Genomic DNA, 22,615 nt, shown 5'->3' on the forward strand with positions numbered 1-22,615 from the left:
ATGATATAATTTTGGCAATATTCTAAAAAGGTTTATCACAAATATGTAAAACCAGATAACAGACTTAAATAAGAAAAAATGATGTGCAGAAGAGTACTGAATTTGTTAAGGAATTTGACAGCAAAAGGAGAAATAAATGAGACGGTAGCTGAGAACAGAGTCAAAGCTTACTTATTTAAATTGCAGCAGACTTGCGGATATTTCAAACCACAGAGGAGAAAAGGGGATGATACATTCAGGACACAAAAGGGAGAGGGCTAGACATGTAAATTACAGACGTCAGCCTATAGTACAATAGAGAGGCAGTGCTGCAAAGTCCACAGATGAGATCCCACGCGGATGGTGAGCTGTGCCCTAGTCTACTGCCCACAGACATCTGAAGAGAAAAACAAAACACGGGGCCAGCGAGACAGCAGAGCAGGTAGGGTGCTTGCCTTGCATGCGGCTGGGTCAGGTTCGACCCCTGGCACCACAAACGGTCCCCCAAGCATCACCAGGAGTGACCCTGAGCAAAGTGCCATGTGTAATCCCTGAGCACTTCCCAGGTGTGGCACCAAAAGAAAAACCAAATCAAAAAAATTCTCTGAAGCACTCAACAAATAGTTGTCAATTTACGAAATAAAAGCTCTATAATAGTCCACGCCCTTGTAAGTATCATACTCAACTAGAAAAATCTAGAAATTAAAACAAGCTGAGAAGCAAGAAATAATGAACCCTACGGAAACTACTGCCCAAACACACAGCACTGAAACACACTTTCTTGAGGATGCATTATCTATAAGAAGAGTACTTAAAAATCAGATCCTCTAAGGAACACGGAGTCTGTTAAGCACAATGAGACATACTGACACATAAATCTACTGTTTTCAACATTTCATACTTAGAGAAAAAAATATACATATATACTCATATTGTGGTCAAAGAGAATTCTGAACAGTACATACCTATACGAAGATCTCTTTGTAAAACATTCTTATCATAAACATAGAAAGACAAATACTGGAAAGTTCTTGGAATCTCAAAGTAAAAGTCTTCACTGAAAAATGGGCTAGAGAGAAATGGGAAAAATTCATGAAATTTAAATTCAACAGAATTCTCAAATGACATCATTTAAAATGCTGAATATCTTTCTATATGCTTTGTGACCAATCATACACCTTCTTTTGTGAAATGTGATTGTACCTTCTCAACTATTTGTTGAGTGCTTCAGAGAATTTATCTTCTAATAGTGTTGTTTTCTATCAGAATATACTTTCTCAACCATTTCATTTTCTTGAGTGTTTATTGAAGAACAGACAGCTCAAATGCTCAAATCTAGTTTATTAATGTTCCTCTTTTATGAGTAGTGCTTTGAACAATCTATGAAACCTTTGCTAATTCCCAAGCTGCTAAGATTTACTCCTATGAAACAGAAAATTTATATAAATTTACTTTAAGAATGCCATTTTGATAGTGTAAAGTTATAATGTATAAAATATTATAAATACACAAATCTCTAAAATGTTTGTAAACAAAGTATCTCTTTCCTGAGAATGTTTATTTTATTTTTTTGGGAGGGTCACACCTGGTGATGCTCAGGGGTTACTCCTGGCTCTGCTCTCAGGAATTACTTCTGGCAGTGCTCGGGGGACCATATGGGATGCTGGGGATATAACCTGGGTCAGCTGCATGCAAGGCAAACATCCTACCTGCTGTATTATCGCTCTACGCCCCCCATCACCCCGCCCCCCGGAATGTTTAAAGAACAAATGGATACTTAAAAATGTCACTTATAAGGGTCCGAGTGATAGCACAGGGATTAGGGGCTTGCCTTGCACAGGACTGACCAAACATCAGCCAGAAGTGATGCCTGAGACAGAGCCAGGATTAAGTTCTAAGCTGGGTATGACCCAAAACCCAAAAAGATAAAAACAAAAAATTAAAAAACTGAGTGAGAGTCGTAATACAGTGGGGAGGACGTTTGCCTTGCAAACCTGAGTTTGATCCTCGGCTTCCCATTATGGCCCCCTACACACTACCAGGAATAACTCCTGAGTGCAGAGCCAGGAGTAACCCCTGACACCGCCAGGTGTGGCCCAAATATCCAAATTAATAATAATAATAGTTATTACTATTATAAAAGCATATTTGGTTTTGTTCTTTTAGTAGGTAGATTTTAGTAATGCATTTATAAAGCTATACATAATAGCCATAAGTATTCAATTTACATATAATGACTAGTTAGCTTTAGGTATGACTGATTATTGTATGATATGAAATCTATGTACACCAATAAGTGGGATTCAGAAAGCTTCAGGCATCCCATCTAAAATCCGCCTCTAATGTTATTATGTACAGCAGTTATGCAGTCCTTCGGTGTCTCAAACAATAACGACAACACCAGAATTCCACTACAGGGACAGGTGATTTACAAGTAAACCTTTGAAGAGTATTAACTTCAAAGTCTTTGGGGATATTAAAGTATTTTCAGCTTTTATACGAAGCCTCTTCTAGAAAAAACTTAAGAGGTATTTGAAATTATATATACTGAAAGAGACACATGAAGAAAAGCTACAGGGGAAAAAAAAAAGACAAACATAGAGAAAAAAGTGCAAGTGTACCAAATAACTACCTGAAACATTTTATAATTAGCCTGAATCATGACCTCCAACCCCAGAACCTGGATTTAAAACCGATCTCTGGGCCAGACACATTCTTCCTTGAAACCACAGCTCTCTGCATGAGAATTCTGTCACAAACACTGTTACAGAGCAAGGGGGCACACTTCAGTGTTATCAACAAGGGTTTAGTATGATGTTGCCCAAAGTGCTACTACAGTCTGAAAAGATGAGAAAGTCCTTACGAGAAACTACTTCATTAGATGACTTGAATAGCCAAGAAGTAATTTATTTTTCAGAGAATAATTATGTACTTCCACAAAGATTCACACAGTGTACGAAATTAAGCTGAGAAAAGAAGCGGAAGTACGTGATAGCTGTTTTCAAAAACTTGCAGAGTGTCATGTGAAATATGCTCGAACTCCAAAAAGTCAAGTGAGAGAATTAGAAGCAATTAAGAGGAAAACACATTTTGAGGCTATGAAAAGCCACATCAAAGCAAGCTCTGTGTCTATCTTGTTCTCGTGGATGTATGAACAAACAGCATCCAGCAAATTCTGGCATAAAGAAGGTTCTCAGTTTGATAGACTTTAATCGACTAAATGAAAGCAGCTTTCTACGCGTCAAAACAGTGCCAAGATTGACCAGGCTGCTTAGGAAGCAGTGGACAATTTGGTGAAGGAATCAAGCATACGGGAGTTAGTCTGACTCCGTTAACAGTAGGATTCAGTTAGAATCTGAGACTTGGTAACTTAAAAAATAAATTCAGAATGTAAAAGAAAAATAGCACTTTGAATGAGTGAAATCTTCCTGATTAGTCTGAAAAATGCATAAAATGTGTTAATCAATATACACAATATACATTTGTATCATAACTTATCACATTTTTTTACGAACCTTAAAGACTTTTCAACAACTTGTGTACGATAAACTTCTTCCTGGTCCAAATTTATGGTGCAGAAACAATCTCTCATTTTGTTGGGTCCAAGATATGGCAGTAAATTTTTCGCTTCACCTATTGGTAAAAATATTAAAATTAGTATTATGTATCACCAGTTGCGTCAAGTGCAAAAAACAAATAATAGGGCTTACAAAAACTATTAAAACATAAATTTGAAAAGACAGACACTTGTTTTCATTGCAGAACCATTACCATAGCTAATATCTGAAAATAGCTCAAGTGCCTAGTGACAGAGGAGTAGCTACAGAAGATACGGCATATATGCACCCCGGGGTACTACTCAATTCTAAGGAAAGGTTAAATATTTTGCCTTTTTCTACAGCAAACATGGAGGGTGTCGTGCTAAGAGAAGTAAGTCAACAGGAGAAATACCAGATGATCTCATTCATAAGTGAGATATGAAAAAACAAAGCTAGAGAACAAACAAATATCCAATTCAAACAAACCCCAGTCCCTGACCACAGAACTGAGGTTACTAAGCAGAGGCGGCGTGAGCTAAGAGTCTAATGTATGGTGGGTGAATATTGGCTCTCCGGTGACTGGCATGGCATATAACACTGGGCCTCTAAAACACAAACATTTGCTCTCTTCAGGGGGAGGGGCGGGCAGGGGTTGGGCCACACCTGGTGATATTCAGGGGTTACTCCTGGCTATGCGCTCAGGGAATCACTCCTGGTGGGGCTCAGGGAACAACATGGGTTGCCAGGGATTGAAGCAGGGTCAGCGACCTGCAGAGCAAACGCTCCACCCACTGTACTACCTCTCACCCAAACATTTGCACTCTTGCAAGTCAATGTTGCCACATGAAAAATAAATTTTTTAAAAGGAGTGACTAGATGGGGCCAAGAGCTAGTAGAGTGATAAGATGTTTGCCTTGCACAAAATCGACCGGAGCTCAATCCCCAGAACGACATATGATTCCCAGAGCACTGCCAGGAGTTATCACTGAGTGCAGAGCCAGGCATAAGCCCTCAGCAGAGCCAGGTGTGCGCCCCTACACAAAAGAGAAGGAGTGATTAGATACTTCAAACCAGTAAGAATGCCCTGTAGGAAAAAATCCCAGAACAACCAGCATTAGTGGGGATGTCGAGAAAAAGGAAACTTCATTCGCTGCTGGTGGGGCCCTCCACTGGGCTAGCCTCTTTGGAAGACACTACGGAGGCTTCTCAAACAGAACTACCATAGGATCCAGCAATACCCACTCCTTGGCACCAACCTCAAGAATACAAAAACATTAACTCAAAAAAGATACGTGCCCAACGATGTTCACTGCAGCACTATTCACAAGAGCCATGGCCTGGCAACGGCCCAAGCGCCCAACAACAGATGAGTAATAAGGAAGCCGCAGTCTACACAGTGCACAGTACTCAGCTGCAGGAGGAAACCTTGTCTCCTGCCACAAGCTGGACGGAACCAGGGGGTATCCTGCTAAGCAAAGACGGTCCGAGGGGAGACAGACTGCCAGATGTCCTCACTCGTACACGGAACAGTGAAATAGGAAATCCACAGTATCCAGTGAAAACAAACACTTGAACTCCGACAACAGAACTGAGATTACCGACGAGGGCGGCGGAGAGGGGAGGAGAGAGGGCTGGGAGGGAGAAGCCAGGACTCGTGCGGAGGGTGTCCGGCACTTGGGGGAGCGTGGTGATTCAGCTGGAAACACACATATTAAACTTGGACAAATCAAGTTACGACAATTAAAAATTTAATAAAAATTGTGATTCGGAAAGGAAGCTGGATCAATGTGGCCCAAAGGAGTCAGAGAGAGGGGACGAGCTCTGTGTCAGGGGCACGGCAGGCTAGAGGACGCGACCTTGCCGCTGCCTGTGAAGAGCGATCCCTGACTCATGCTCCCCCCGATCCCAAGGGCCCCCCCACAACGACCTGCCTCCACAGCGAATCCCTCCTTCCTCTAACAGCATGCATTTTCCTCTCAGTTCTCGGTACCTCCCCATTTCTCATTTCTGGACTCTCATGGTGAAATTTTCCCAGGGAATCTGCCCTCACCTTCCGTGCATTCTTTAACCCTCTCCACTCAGCTTTTGGCCTGAGAACTTGTTGACCTTCACCATCTAAAATAATGACCATCATATAGTAAGGAGACACTTGACAAATATTTGAACTAACACAGAAGAAGCCAGTAAGTCTAGTTTTGCAGTTTTAATGGGATACTCTCGAGCCAAAAGGACACCAAAAGCGGAGGTACTGAAATTAGACACCAGTGATAAGTCAGAAAAGCAAAACAGTTGTCTGAAGGGAAAGACCACAAATCACGAAACCAACGTTCCTCTCACCTCTGCTACTGAGGGGCTCAGGAACTTCAGGTCAATAAATCACTGAGCATTGGGGCCAAACAAACTCGATCTCTCTCTACTTATCATATTTAAAACTAGAGCACACTTCAAAGTGCTTGACAGCTAGTACAGAGACTAACTGCGGTGCTTATCTTGCATGCTACTGACCCAGGTTCGATTCCCAGTGACACATGAAGTCCTGAGAGCAGAGAGCCAGGAGTAAGCTCTGAGCACAGCCAGGTGTGGTAAAAACACAAAAACAAAACAAAAAGAACACTTGAAGCAATTCAGTCAGTACATTTTAAGAACTTAATACAAAATTTGATACGATCTACTAAAAACTCAACAATAAACATGTTTTTGGTTTTTGTTTGTTTTTAAATGAAGAAAATTAATGGGAAGGCACCAGCAAGATACTCTTTGTTATTATGTTTGTCACTGAGTTGATCAGAGTAAACATATTTATGTGCATCTTGAGTCAGAACCAAGGAATCTAACATTTTAAATGATCCAAAAGTTGCCTAAGATGGGCTGGCCTTTACAAATAAATCAGTTGTCTAACCGGGAAATAATATATATGCATTTGAACTTGTGTCCATCCTTTCTCTTCTTCCTCCAAAGACCAGATGTCTGGCCTCTGAGTCAGTCTCCTCCATGACCCGCGCGCTCTCTCCCCTTCTCCTCCCTACACCTCCTTCCAAGGTACTGCATAGCAACCCCACATTCATTCTTTCTGAATCTCTCTTCTCTATCTCTCATATTCTGATACCTCCTTTGTGTATAATCCAGAGGAGATATTTAAAAAAAATTTTTTTAAAGCAGACCCCACATACAACTAAGTTACTTTACAGGACCTGGAATGTAAATAAGTATGATTTCGGCATAAGAAATATGCCCCATATTTAACAAGCACTGTAGCACTGTTATCCCATTGTTCAGTGATTTGCTTAAGCAGACACCAGTAACATCTCCATTGAGACTTGTTGTTATTGTTTTTGGCATATCGAATACACCATAGGTAGCTTACTAGGCTCTGCCGTGTGGGCGGGATACTCTCCGTAGCTTGTCGGGCTCTCCGAGAGGGACAGAGGAATTGAACACGGGTTGGCCGAGTGCAACGCAAATGCCCTCCCCGGTGTGCTATCGCTCCAGTCCAGGAGAATTTGTAACAGCAAATCCCTACCTTTGAACATGTTCTTGTTTCACTTATATAACGCAGTGTGAAAAAACTATACTAGTGGACAGTGAAGTGAACACATAACCTACTACTTTTTAGCATGGAGTCAATGGGATTATTTCATATGCAGATGCCAATAATTATCAGATATCTAACTAGAATAAATTTAGTTCTATGTAACAGAAATATGCCCTACCATGTCTATAAGAAAAATCATCACATCCTGTACTATCTTTAATGTTAAAATAAATTATATTGAAAGTGAATTCCTGTAATCAATGCTCTGCTCATCACACAAATGTTAATTAAATCAACCATCGGGATTATAAACTATAATTCACACAACAGGAGAGATTACTTGAGACTTTATAAGCAGCACTGACCAAAATAATGACGTTTATTTAAAAAAATGCAAAAATGAAGAAATAAGTGAAGGGGTAACAAAAATAATGTACCCATTATAATCTCTGAGCAGAAGGAGGTTACTGTAACAGCACACACTGTACATCAAGCTATACAAAAAGACAGGAGAATTTTTTTTTTTTTTTTTGCTTTTTGGGTCACACCTAGCGATGCACAGGGGTTACTCCTGGCTCTGCACTCAGGAACCACCCCTGGCCGTGCTCAGGGGACCATATGGGATGCTGGGATTTGAACCCGGGTCGGCCGCGTGCAAGGCAAACGCCCTACCCGCAGTGCTATCTCTCCAGCCCCGACAGGAGAATTCTTGTCTTTTGATCTCGTCTTGCGTGTGCATTTCTGTGGAGAGACTCTTTCTAATTATTACAGAATATATGTGAGCAAGTACACTGGACAAAACTAAACCTAGAGCAGCACTGGCACAAGTTCCTGTATCGGGCCCCCGGTTTCACTGATGCGATGAGGGACACCAAGAGTCCCGCTGTCACGGTCTGTGGCAGGCAAGGCTCTGCGCTGGGAGCAGCAGCAGCCGCCGCAGCCTACTGATAAACGCGGGGGCCGTTTGCTAACAGAGGCAAGATAGCTGGTAACGCAGAGGTGGCGAGGCCTAAGATGAGAGTTAAAAATTACAGCTTTCCAACTCGGCTGAGTAACTGGCACTCGCGGACAACTTTTCTAGTCTACATTACGGCTTACAACAAAATGCTAACGATGCATTTGAAAGGCTGGAGCGCTTCTGATCTCAAGAAACTTCTAAACCTCCCTTAGTCCCACTGCAAAATGGGGCTTTCAAATCAGAAGTCCTGAAAGTCAAAAGTCCGTTTCTACACTCCTCTCTAGAGTCTATAAAACACTTAAAAAATCCTAATTAAATCTCTTTGTTTAAACAATAGTTGATTCTGTAACTAAACCCCAGCCATCCCTCACCCCCAATTACTTTCTAACAATTTGAAAAATTTCTAACAATTAACAAAATTCCACTTCACATTAATGGTCATCAGAGTTTGCAATACCTGTCAGCTGGATGTGGGTTTTGGGATGGAGTGTAGACTGAGAAATTATATAAAGCAATCTGACACTAAAAATTACTTTTATTGCTCTCTCAGTGAACTACACAGCACAACACACAAGGTAAATACTTCAACTTGTGAAATGGAGATGAATGGATCTTTAAATCTGTCCAACCTGATTTCAAGGGAAACATTTCATTAACTGTGGCAACACCTGAGTATGTTTTGGTTTTGGTTTTTGGGCTCCACCCAGTGGTGCTCAGGGCTTCCCCTGGCGCTCTGCTCTGCGCAGGCGGCACTCTGGGGGGCCCAGGGGCCATAGGTGGTGCTGAGGATCAAACCCAGAGCAGCCACATGCAAGGCCTTATCTGCTGTACTGTCTCTCTGCGCCTTGAAGACTTTTTGTCTCCTTTAAAAAAATATCACAACAGAGTACAGCAATCTGCAATGGCAGCAATTTGTTCCAGAGAGGTAACTGGATTGGCCTCACAGCTAGCTGTAGGGCCCCACATCCAGCCGCAGGGGTTCTGTTGAAGACTGTCACTACTCCAGGGCTGAAGCAATAACATAGCGGGTAGGGCATTTGCCTTGCACATGGCCAACCCGGGTTCGAATTCCAGCATCCCATATGGTCCCCTGAGCACCGCCAGGAGTAACGCCTGTGTATCGCCTGGTGAGACCCAAAAAAGCAAAATAAATAAACAAATAAAAATAAAGACTGTGACTACTCCCTTCAACAAGGGGTCCAGTTCAAGAGGCACAGAGTTGTTAAAACCACTGTTCTAGGAAGAAAGGCGACAGCCATCAACCACTTCCTGTTGGATTAGTAATTCCTCAGAACTTTGCTAGTCTTCACGAGGGCTTATAACATTATCAACTACACACGGGGTGGGGGGGAAATGTCTACAACTAGGATTTTCAGAGATGGGCATTTCTTCTCCATCAAAAATGAACTACAAGTGTGCCAAGAAGACCTTCATCCTACACACAGTTTTATCTCCTCGTGAACTTGCCTCTTGCCCATTCCTGTGGTAGGAACTGGCGTCACACTTCCCTGGCAACAAGAGCCATCTCTTAAGGCCAATGCAGTGTTCAGCTGTGACCCCATTCCTCAGGCGCGGCTCCAGACAGAGATGCGAGCGAGAGCTCACACCTTGCTCAGGCATCTGCAGCAGCTCCGCCATGCCTACCATCGCTCAGCCTGTAGGATAAAATCTCAAGCTCGCTTCGCGTGGCATACAAAGCCTTCGTGACCTGGCACCCTCTCCTCCACACTCAGCCTCAGTCACTTAATCTTTACCCTCCCTCAGGTCATGCTCCAGCAGTGCTGTACTCTGGGTTCCCTGAACACTCTGTTCTCTCGGGTCTGTGTCCACAACGCTATTTTTGCTGTATAGAAATGTCCTCACCTGCTTCCCCTCACCTCCCCCGCAGCCCCGCACCCCAAAAAGCTCTGCTTCAGGGCACCTTTTTTTGCAGTCTTCCCCCATTTCTAGAAGCCACTCCACTCTTGCCTCTAGTTTTCTACTACATCCTACAAGTGCTTCTAAAGTAACCCAAGCCTACCTGATTTCATTTATTAAGTACCTCCAACAAGGTAGGGACATATAACCATATAGGAAAATGGGTCTCTGCACCGGAAGCCACCGTACAGTCTAGGCAGGAAAGGCAAACAGCAGAAACGCTACAGTACTAAGTCCCTATGTATAGCCATGGAAAAAACAAATATTGATTACCATGGAAGAACACAAAATAGGGTGAAGAGGTAGGGAGGGTGAGGCCCGGAGGGTGGAGAGGAAAGAGAGCGACAGTGTTTCACAGAGGGTGGCTGCGAAGGCCTCTCTCTAAGAGCAGACAGGAGAAGAGGGACAATGAGGGAACGCGCTTAGCAGCTACCCGCGGGCGCGACTGAAACAGCATAAGTACAGGGGCTGGAGAGACTGCACAGCGGGCAGGACATCTGCCTTGCACGTGGCAGACCCGGGTTCAATCCCAGCACCCAACTTGATCACCCAAGCACCACAGAGCACAAAACCAGGAGTAAGCCCTGAGCACTGCCAAGCGTGGCCCAAAAATAACACCCCCTCCCCCCAAAAAAAGTACAAGCAGAGCGAAAGGGAACAAAGAGTAAGCCATGAGGTAGGAGGGGGAAGGAGACAGGATAAATGGGGTTTTTTAAAACCAATATCAAGTCTTCGGATTGTTGTTGTCCTTCTTGGTGAAGAGAGAAATTTGAGAAAAGATTTTGAGAAGAAGGGCATGATCTAACCTGTTCTCAAATAATCTCTGCAAAAAGGGGAAGGATGCCAGCAGGAGAGGAGCTCAGAGGCAGTTCAGAGAGAAGGGGGTCTCGGGGCGCATGGATTCTGAGACAGGACTCCAGGCATTCTGAACGTGGGCAGGGGAGAGAAACAGGGTCCATGAAAACTAAGAGCTTGTGTCTAGGCATCCTGGAGATGCGGGAGGAGAGCGGTGTGTGTACGCCAACGTCTCCCGGCCTCCCAGACGCACACACACATCCCGGGGTGCAAGCACACCTGCCTGCCACAGAGCTCACACTCGGGAGCAAGACGCGGCACTGAGAAAGCCGAAGGACTGCGAAGCCCACTGAGAAAAGAAGGAGGCGGCGAAGGATGAACTACCCTGTTCCCCTCATCTTGAGTCAAGATGGAAAGGAAGCAGCGCGCTCGAGGGCTGGATTTCTCATCATTGAACCACACATTTCTTGAGGTAAAGGACCAACCTGTCCATGCTCAGCTTATGAAAGGAAAGTATCTACTGAATACATATATGTGTGTGTGTTTAAAACGTTAACTATAAATAAACACATCGCAAATTATAAAGATGAATATAAGCTTTCTCTCAGTTGATAGAAGCTGATCTAAACTCCAAGAGTTAAAAAATAAGTTTTCTTGCACAGCTACCAAAAGCATTAAACGTAAGAAGTTTCACACTGTTAATACAGAAATATCCTGAAGATAAACAAACCAACGCTAAAATTCACATCAATATCTGAAATGCAAGTATTTACTGAGTTCCAAGAAATGAGGAATAAAATAGAAAAGCCAAAGTCTGTATGTAATTCCCGTGAGCTAAGCCAGCCGGAGAGACAAACAATAAATAAGGAAGTAAAAACAAATGGTGTGGGTGTCAGGCTGGAATGACACAGGAAATGGCTATGGGAGAGGTTCCATTAAAGAAGGTAACAGGGGCCTAAGTTGCTGAAGATGGGTAAATAAACATTTTCTAGAAATCAGAATCGGCCTTAGCCATTGGCAAAAAGGTAAGCAATTTAGACCAAGCAGAAAAACATTACTCTGAATCAAAACTGAGAAGTCAGTCAGCTTAACAAAACAAAGTCCAGCTCCTACCACATGAATCTGACTGGTGGGGCTGGAGCGGTAGCACAGCGGGTAGGGCGTTTGTCTCGCACGCGGCCGACCCGGGTTCGAATCCCAGCATCCCATATGGTCCCCTGAGCACCGCCAGGGGTAATTCCTGAGTGCATGAGCCAGGAGTGAGCCCTGTGCATCCCCGGGTGTGACCAAAAAGCAAAAAAAAAAAAAAAAATCTGACTGGTACTAAGACTCAGGTGTCCCAAGATCTAACCCTTGGCCTGGGGAATAAGACTGCACGGGAGAGAGAGATTCTAGTGTGATGCTTTCAGACATGCTGTGGCGCGCAGAAGCTCTGTGGACGTGTGGGAGACATGCCTGGCCATCTTCATTCACAGGTTGGGGTTTGTTTCCACAGGTCCTCCTGAAAGAGACCTTGGCCGGGGGAGTAAGAGGCGATTACCCAGGAGCCGGGTGCTCGCAGACAGTCCTAGACCTTTTCCCAAAGAGCAGAGTAATCCCTTTTCTAGCTGGAAGAGCAACAAAACAGAATAAAATAAAACACGGCTGGACAAAAATCAGATTCCAAAAGCTGTCGTCATCCCATTCAGCTCGGGTTTTTTGGGTTTTCGTCCTTTACGGTGGGGAAGCACTCTGTATGGTGGCCAGTCCTGAGATGACGGGGGCATAAGGCGGCAGGGATTTGAGCCACCCCCGACCACTTCTTTTCCACTCCCAAACTCTGCACAGCAAGAGTTCGAGAAAGTGACAGGCAGTCCCCTTCCTGAAATTTAGGACATCCTAAGAGACCAGAGAGACCCCTTTCTATACCAAATACCTAAGATTCGGGGTTAGACACCAAAAATCCTTGTGAGATCAACCCCCCAAAAAAGTTGTGAAGGACCAAAGTCCTGGACAAGAATATCATTTTTAAAGAGGGTGAGAAAAAAGACCAAACATAATAATACCTACAATTTACTGAGGAAGTCCCTACAAAACCTACACACAGCAAATGATTTATAGGGACTTCATACACACCACTTCACTTGAGCTTCATAAAACAATTCCGAACAATTTTTCAAAGCATAGAAACAAGGGCCGGATAATATTCCAGAAGAAAGGCACATTGTGAAGAAATGATGGAGGTAAGAAATAGTACAAACTGGCGAAGTATAAAAGGGGTCTGAGAAGGGCCGAGACAGTGAGGGAGGACTGGCCTCAAGCAGAGAAACTGAATGCCAAGCTACGGGTCTTAAGTTTATCCAGTGGGCTTCAAGAAGGGTCACTCAGAGCTTCAGAACCAAGGTACAGAAAGATTATTCTGACAGTTACAGGACCTAAACTAAGGCAATTAAATGGCAATGGGAGGAAAAGAAAAATGGAAGCTAAATAATAAAGATGGAATTCACAGAATCTAAGTGACACTAAATACGCGAACTCGAGCATTTATAGTCACCAACAAATGGAGTGAAGAAACCAAATATCATGTAAAAATATAATAGACGTTGGTGTTGTTTAGAGTAAATTTCATTATTTATTTACTTGCTTTTTGGGTCACACCCGGCAATGCACAGTGTTTACTCCTGGCTCTGCACTCAGGAATTACTCTTGGCGGAACTCGGGGGACCATATGGGATGCTGGGAATCGAACCCAGGTCTGCTGCATGGAAGGCAAATGCCCTACCCACTGTGCTATCACTCCAGCCCCTACAGTAAATTCTAAATGTTATTATTCCATCTAATTATTCATAAGAAGATGCAAATGGCAAGATAAAAGGTCTTCCAAATTTCTTTGCAAAGTTTAATTTCAATTTTTGCAGTAACATAAAAGGTGTACCTAAAACTGAAAATCAATACCTTCAAGCTCAATGAATTCGCTCTGGAGACCAATCATCTCGGTCTCAGGTATATACTTCCCATCTTTCTGTCCTTGGCTTCAACTTCCTACAGGAGAAGTGGTGCCGCTAACCCTGCGGGACTGTTGCAAGAACAACCTGAGGTAAAGCAACAGTGTTCAGAGGCGAGCATGCACCAGCAGAGAGTAATTATTGGTGCCCTTCCTTGTCAGAGATTCCTGAAAATTATATCTGTACACAATTCTCTCACCCCACCCATACAGTCCGGACTAAAGATAATCTGTAATTTTATAACTGGGTACACCCACGGAGCTCATTTTTTTAAATGAGGTTTTTATTACAGAAGTAATACATTTACAGTGAATGCCCGGGGAAGCACCTGGCCACTCTCTCACTCTACTTAAGCTGAGGGAATCGGACTGTACCTGAGGTTACAAAGCGGGAGTGGGGGCAGGGATGTCAGCTAACCAAAGATATATTGTTTGCTGTAACATTTGGGGAGGGTCCCAACTGTTGTAGGAGCCACACCTGACAAGTGCTCGGGTGCCCTGCGGTACCACAGACCAAATACAGGCACAGATGATCTCTGCCTTTGGAGCCACACCCCTGGCCTCACCGTTGTTGGTTTGGAAGAGTTAAAAATAAATAGCGGCTGGAGAGGCAGTACAGCAGATAAGGCACTGGCCTTGCATGCAGCCAGCCTGGGTTCGATCTCTGGCATCCCCACATGTTCTCTGAGCACTGCAGGGAGTGACTCCTGAGCACAGAGTTAGGGATAAGTCCTGGGGCATCACCAGGTGTGGCTCAAAGAAAAGTGTGTATGTCCGATTTAATATCTTATAACATACTTTCAGGTAGAAACTATAGACCAGAGATCCCCAAACTTTCTTGGTCTCGACCCCCTCTCCAGAAGGAAAAAAACAAAACACTGAGCACACCATGGAAACCTTGTGTAAGCAAACAAAAAATAAAAGCATCCCCCCCAATCTGTTAAAAACTGCTGTGGAGACACAAAAGCCCAATAGTTTTTTTCTTTTCCGGTGCCAGGAAACCGAGGCAGAGCCTCACGTTTGAGAGGTGGGTGCTCTCACCACAGAACTACATCCCTGATCTGGACATAGCCCGTCTCAATCTCATCAGCCTCTAGCCAGCTCTGCGACCCACCTGATCTCTGTGGTCTCCGTGGACTGTAGTCTGCGGTCCTTAATCATTAACCTTCTAGGTTCCCCACAGCCCAAAGGTTCCCAAGCACATTTCAAACTTTATTTTTTATTTTTTTGCTTTTTGGGACACACCGACGATGCACAGGGGTCACTCCTGGCTCATGCACTCAGGAATCACCCCTGGCGGTGCTCAGGGGGACCATATGGGATGCTGGGATTCGAATCCGGGTCAGCCTCGTGCAAGGCAAACGCCCTACCCGCTGTGCTACTGCTCCAGCCCCACATTTCAGACTTTAAAAGGGGATAGCAACAATGGCTGCGAACGTTCTGAGGCACAGCTACACATGACCACATGATGAACACTCCAGGAACTGGATATATATTTCAAGATCCATCTAAGAGGTCAGGGCAATAGTACAGTGGGGAGGGTGCTTGCCTTGCACAGGCAGACCTGGGTTTAATCTCCAGCATCCCATGGGGTCCCCCAGGCGCTGCCAGGAGTGATCCCTTTCCACAGAGCAAGAAGTCAGTCCCAAGCACTAACGATGCTCAAAAACAAAAACAATAACAAAACAAACAAAAATCATCACCAAAACTGTAATTACACTATTACTATTCATCATGTTTCAGTCCACACTAAGAGTGTATGCACACTCACAAAGTACACTAAGACAACCTCTATTTCCACAGCCACTTTATATGATTAGGAAAACTACTATTACAAGCTTAAAGAGGAAGATGCTGAGGTGAGAGAAAATGCTGGTAAATGAGCATGCTCTCAATATGTAATATTATCTACAACCATTTGATATTCATTTCTAACGCAGAAACGATCAGGATTCAATAACTGACTGGTAAAAAACACAGTGATGATATATGTTCTTTTTAAAAAAAAAAAAAAACAACAATCCACAGGGCTGAGGCGTAAACTCAAGGGCTGGAGCACAGACTTTGCATGCAGGGTTCCTGGGTTCCACCCCTGGTACCACATGGTCCACCAAAGCCCGAGGCACTGCCAGAGATGGCTCAAATCCGAAAACAAACAAACAAACAAAAAAAACTAACAACAGTAATACAAGATTCTACAAACCTTTAAGATTACACTGGTGATTTTAAAAATCAACACATTAGATGATTCTTCAGATACACATTTCTGCCTGAAAACAGACCTGGAGACTTCTCTGGGCCCCAAAGGTTAGAGATACGGGGAATAACTGAGTCTCGTTAATCCAGGCTCATCAAGGAAAACTGGAGCAGCGATTAACAAGAGGCAGAAAAACAAAGCAATACCACTAAGCAAGCACCTGAATGGACAAAGGGCTCCAGGAAGTCAGAACCGTTTCAACAATTAACCTAAATTCTGTGAGCACAGAACCATTTCATGGTTATCACACCAGGACTAGGGAGTGAACTCGGCAGAAAGCATGCCAGGTCTGATCCCTGGCACCGCAAGGCCTTGGTCACAAGCACCCCTAGCTGGCGACAGCGCTGTTCAACACAACGAAACGATAAAACCTGAACAACCTATTAAGCGCCTTTCTCGGAAAGATGTCAAATCAAGGCTACAACAAGACTTCCAAATTAACCCTCTCAGAGATCTCCGCACTCCAGGATATAATTAGAGGCCAGCTGCTTCCCACCGGCCATGCGCATGATGATTACAACGACCTATCCTGCTATCACATTAACCACCTCTGCCCGAAGCCTGGTCTACAGCGAGAAGTTAGGAAACTACAGTACGTGAAAAGGCAAGTTTCGCAAGGTGCTGCCAGGAAGCGTCCATGGGCTTAAGAGAGACGTCACGAACTTGCGGGCAGGATCTTCCTGTGGTTTGCCTTGCCCACTTCCGGCTACAGTTTTTTAACGTGTGCAGTTTTTCAACATATGCTTTTACCATAAGCACCCTACATCCCCCTTCTCAGTGGCACACCAAACCCTGAAGCACAAGTGACAGGAAGCACTCCTGGCACAGGACACTGGTTTCTCCATCTACACGAAGTTGAGCTCAGCCTTGAGCCAGTGAGGCGTGCCTGGTGTGGCGAGCAGAGGCAGGAACCAGCGCCGGACGGGGGCTCAAACGACGAGCCCCACAGATAGGCCACCACTGGGCCCGCATGTGATTTCCCGAGAGCAGTACAGAGTCTAGCCCACCCCCAATGGGACTCATCACTAGGGAGTGATTTAAAAACATAAAATGCACAAGATCTAAAGAAGTGTACCACTGTGTGTGTGTGTGTGTGTGTGTGTGTGTCTGTCTGTCTGTCTGTCTGTGGATTTTTCAGTAGAATCAATCATAAGCGCAAACCTGTTTTTTTGGGTCAACAACACTAAAGATAAATTTTCACAGTATTCCAACCTGGCAATTTTGTTGACACAGCATTATGTGAGACCATGAGTGATTTATGGATAATTATCAGCTTCTTAATAAAAATCAAAGTGCCCCGTGTCCCTTCCAATATACCATCTAACAGGTGGCTTACTCAGCAAAGAGAAACCTGAGTAAATAATCGGATGGGTCTTTCCTAAGACAGGAGTAGTAAGACTCTTCAGGAACGAGGATTAAATGACATTAATTTACATAGCACCCAAACACAGTGCCTGGGTATGTGTTAGTGCTCACTTTCCCCTGCCCACTAAGATTTCATATAAAACCACACTATCGGGGCTGGAGCGATAGCACAGCGGGTAGGGCGTTTGCCTTGCGCGCGGCCGACCCGGGTTCAAATCCCAGCATCCCATATGGTCCCCTGAGCACCGCCAGAGGTAATTCCTGAGTGAAGAGCCAGGAGTAACCCCTGTGCATCGTCGGGAGTGACCCAAAAACCAAAAAAATTAAAAAATATATAAAAAAGGGGCCGGAGCGATAGCACAGCGGGTAGGGCGTTTGCCTTGCACGCGGCCGACCCGGGTTCAATCCCCGGCATCCCATATGGTCCCCCAAGCACCGCCAGGAGTAGTTCCTGAGTGCAAAGCCAGGAGTAACCCCTGAGCATCGCTGGGTGTGACCCAAAAAGCAAAAAAAAAAAAATATATATATATATATATATATATATATATATAAAAATAAAACCAAACTATCCAACTTCAAAACTCTGAGTTCTGCACCACACACACAGATATTACGGCATATGCTGGTTTGCTTTTTGCCTCACACCTGGCGCTTCACGGAATTGGATGTAATGCTGGGATTCAAACCACTGAAACTGCAGACACAGCAGGGCAAGTGCCTTAACCTCTGTGTTCTCACTGCAGTCCCAAGTGTCACAATATTTTAAAGGACAAATCAACATTTTTACCACATTTCTCTTAAAACATTTCTTTTTTTTTCTTTTTGGGTCACACCCGGCAATGCTCAGGGCTGACTCCTGGCTCTGCACTCAGGAATTACTCCTGGCGGTGCTCGGGGGACCCTATGGGATGCTGGGAATCGAACCTGGGTCGGCCACGTGCAAGGCAAAGGCCCTACTTGCTGTGCTATTGCTCCAGCCCCTTGAAACATTTCTTTAGAAGGAAAATTCCTTCACTATTTGATATTTCTTTGCAATTATGTCAGAATAAAAATATCCCCAACACTTGACAGAACAGCATGCATTATATCTAACCCGAAATTTTATTTACCCACCACCCCCCCCCACTTCTGATCCCAGACAGGACATTCTGGCAACACAAATTAAGAGAACCTCTTACATCTTCAAACTAATACAGTGACAAATTCTTTTATAAGTCACTTCTTTTTTTAAACAGACAATACATAAATAGACTGCAGAAATTAAACGCTGAATGCTGTTACTCCAACAGTGAGGAAAATACCTGCTCTCTAAATCCGAAGGAAACAAGCACTGAAATTAACAAGCTTTGTTCACACACTGGCGACTGAAATGTTTTTATCTTTCCCTTCCTTCTCCTTGCTGCAATGACTGCCTCCCCCCTGCATCCCCCCTCCACCCACACATACACTCTTGGCTGTGCTTCTCACACTTGTGGTGTGGTGCTCAGTCAGGCTGGGGTCACACATCTTGTGTACAGTGCTGACGGAGGTGGCACACTTGACTGCGGCCCGCATGTCTTTGTGCGGTGCCAGGGGGTCCCAAAGGGCAGGGACTGGGGATGAGGTTCAGGCCATATGGTCCAGGGATCAAACCCTCAGCCTCATGTTTGCAGGGCAGATGCTGGCCCTCAACAATCCCTAAACCCCATTCACACTATGACTTTTTTTAAAAAAAATTATTTCCCCGACCTATTCAACCCTACAAGTATTCTCTTACATGTACACATCTGCCGCAAAACAAGCCCTAAACCCCATTCACACTGACATTTTTATTTTATTTTTTTCACACTATGACTTTTTAAAAAAAATGTTATTTCCCTGATTTCTATTCAACCCCACAAGTATTCTCTTATGTTGACTAATTCTTTGTATCACCCTTCTGTGAAATATATAGTCATATTCTTTATTACTCAAAATTTTCCTTATGAAGTCTGGTCTGTTTTTTATTTTAAGCAAAGTATCTTATTTACCCTTTTCCAGTGAAATTGTTGTACAATACAATTTAATGTTGGCATAAAAAAATTGTAAGGGCTGGAGCAATAGTACAGTGGTGTAGGGCGTTTGCTTGAACCCAGGTTAGATCCCCGGCATCCCATATGGTCCCCCAGCACCACCAGGAGTAATTCCTGAGCGAAGAGCCAGGAGCATCACTGGGTGTGACCCGAAGAGAGAAAAGAAAAAAAAGAGCTGAGCTGATTATTTCAGGATTACATGCAAAGCTTACTTAGGTCTTCACGTCATGATACTTGGTCTCAACTTACTACCCTTTTGCATAAATTTTTAGAAGCGTTCTGATATGCAGAGAGGCAGAGAGGCAACACGGTGCAGTGGTTTAGGATCACGAGCAAGAAGTGGAGCACTGGTCAACAGTCTGAACTATACTCGCTTGTCTGATCCTGGCCAAATTCCTTAGTGCAGTCACTTTGAGTCTGCTTAAAATGTGGGTAATAACTATGTAGAGAGTTACCGTGAGAAGCAAATCAGTGTGCATAAGGAGCTTTAAATCAGGGTCTGACATAAAAAAAAAAAAATTGTCCTGTTTTATTTTCTGTTAAAATAGTCTGCAAAGATCAGCTCTCAATCTTGTTTGTCTTTAATTCCTGATTTTAAGTCTTCACTTATCTTTTCATTGGTTCTTTTTCCATCTCTATACTGAACCAAACATATAAGCAGATAAAACCAACAACTGATTGCCCTCATGTGTCAAACAATCAACTTCTCAAGAAACACAGGCATCAGCCAAAATATCTAAACTTTAAAAAATCTTTTCATGAAAAGAACAGTGAACTTCCTTACTGAATTCAAGTATTCCCACAAATCATAAGACTGGTAATTCAGTGGGAAAAAAGGACAAAGGGAATAAAATAGACAAGCGCTCTCTCTCTCTCTCTCTCTCTCTCTCTCTCTCTCTCTCTCTCTCTCTCTCTATCTCATACACACACAAACACGAATAAAAATAACTTAAAAATATGAAGAGACGTTCAGTCTTTATTTAGAAGAAGTACAAAATTAAAACTATAAATTAAGATGTTTCTTTTTCATCTCCAAGACCTATAAAGATCAAGAAATTTTAAAATACACACTATGTGGGTGTTGGGAAACAGGCATTCATATACTGCTGGTGGGAAACTGCCATCACTTCTATAAAAAGCAATTTTTTGCCATTCCAAAATAAAAGACAACATACCATCAATTTAGCATCTAAAAATTTATCCTACATATAGATATCCATACTCATATTAAAAAAACAGACACAAGGTTACTTACATAATCTTTGTAATGACAAATATTGGAAACAACCTTAAACAATAATAGGGAATAGGTTAAAGAAACTCCAGTCTAGCAAGACGAATTATTGTGAAGTCTATTCATATTTTTAAGTGAGGGTGCTCCCAATTTCCTATATATATGTATATATATATAAAATATATACATCGGACTGGAACGATAGCACAGCGGGTAGGGCGTCTGCCTTGCACGTGGCCAGCCCAGGTTTGATTCCTCCATTCCTCTCGAAAAGCCCAGGAGCATCGCTGGGTGTGACCCGAAGAGAGAAAAGAAAAAAAGAGCTACCAGCAAGCTACCGAGACTATCCCGCCCACACGGCACAGCCTGGCAAGCTCCCCGTGGCGTAATCGATATACCAAAAGCAGTAACAAGTCTCACAATGGAGACGTTACTGGTGCCCGCTTGAGCAAATCGATGAACAACAGGACGACAGTGCAGACAGTGCTATAATATATATATATGTATATATACACACATATATATATTTAAAACCAAGACCGCTGAGTGTACAAAAGAAAAAACATAGGTTCCACAGGCTGGAGTGCAGGCTGGGCTTGCACGAGGCCCCCAATTCAATCCCCAGCACTGCATGGGCCCCAAGTAGTGCCAGCTGCAGTTTCGGGGGCCTCTCACCACTGGCTTCCGGCAGAGCCCAGACATAACAGTATTTTTTAAGTTCACAGCTGACACTGATAAGCAGTCAAGACTAAAATCAGCTGAGTTACAGACTGACACAAACAGGAGGGAGCTGGCCGGATCTCCACTAAGGCCACTCTCCTAGTTTCATTCCCCCCGCACCCCCCAAATCTCCCGAATCACAGAGCACTGAACGAACAGATGAGGGTGTGCAGGTGGCAGCGGAATATTTTATTACTTCTGGATAGTTCACAGATGTGGGTGAAGGAACCTTTAGTATGAACTGAATCCATGAGGCCACTGAACTGCATGGCCCCAGGCATCCGCGGTGTGAACTTCATCTGTAAAACGAGGGGACAGAACAAGGTAGACACTTTACCTCCCGGCTCTGCACCCCTAAACGTCAGCGTCTTAAACTGCTTGGGCCATGACCCCATATGGAGTTTTATGTAACTTCTTAGAACTTGGCTTTAAAGTGAATCCACTTGTGACTGATTGCCCGTGAATATTTGATATGTATACCTATTTTATAAACCTACATACCTGGGGCCGAGTAAAAACTTCTCCGGTGAAAAAGAGCCACAAGCATACGAAGTTTCAGAAGGCCTGTTCCAGACTTCTTCACACATACAGGTGTCTAAAGGCAATTACTGCCTAGTGGGGGTTTTAGGAGAAACTAGTAAAGACATTTTTCTTCCTTTCACAGCTTAGTTTATGCTAAGTTCCAATATATATGCTCGTGGACTGAAGGCCTAAGAGAAACTGGGTTATCTATCATGTACTGCTTAAGAATTTAATGGTCACAGGAAAGAAAAGCATTTTTAGGGTTTGAACAATCTTTGATTTTTTCTTTTAACTGAATCACCATGAGATAAATATAAAGTTGTTCATGATTAGGTTTCCGTCATACAATGTTCCAACACTGTCCCTTCACCAGGGCACATTTCTCACTACCAATGTCCCCAGTTTTCCTCCTTGCCCCACTCACCCCAGCCTGCTTCTATAGCTCGCTCTCTTGCCCTCCCTCGCCCGCTCTCTCTCTCTCTCTCTCTCTCTGTTGCAATACAGGTATATAAAGGTTATCTTTGATATTTTAAAAAAGAATGACTCACATTAAAATTAGGTATACACGTCTTAAAAATACATGTATGCATTAAGATGTAAACATTCTGAGGCGCTGTCTTTTTTTTTTTTTTTTTTTTTGGTTTTTGGGTCACACCCGGCGATGCACAGGGGTTACTCCTGGCTCTGCACTCAGGAATTACTCCTGGCGATGCTCAGGGGACCATATGGGATGCTGGGATTTGAACCTGGGTCGGCCGTGTGC

At 43.7% G+C, this 22,615-nt stretch overlaps 1 protein-coding gene across 4 annotated transcripts in view; it reads right to left on the reverse strand.

Annotated features, from left to right (window-relative positions):
• RASA2 (RAS p21 protein activator 2) overlaps positions 1–22,615 on the reverse strand; it is a 104,355-nt gene that overhangs the window by 75,967 nt on the left and 5,773 nt on the right. For all 4 annotated transcript variants that reach the window (XM_055126103.1, XM_055126101.1, XM_055126102.1 and 1 more), the window contains exons 2-3: positions 3,495–3,612; positions 945–1,048 (exon numbers count right to left, since the gene is read on the reverse strand). In XM_055126103.1, the coding sequence (XP_054982078.1) occupies positions 945–1,048; positions 3,495–3,612 (222 nt within the window). The remainder of the gene's footprint in view (positions 1–944; positions 1,049–3,494; positions 3,613–22,615) is intronic.

The sequence above is a fragment of the Sorex araneus genome, chromosome 2 (assembly GCF_027595985.1).
Source record: "Sorex araneus isolate mSorAra2 chromosome 2, mSorAra2.pri, whole genome shotgun sequence".
Lineage (NCBI taxonomy): Eukaryota > Metazoa > Chordata > Mammalia > Eulipotyphla > Soricidae > Sorex > Sorex araneus.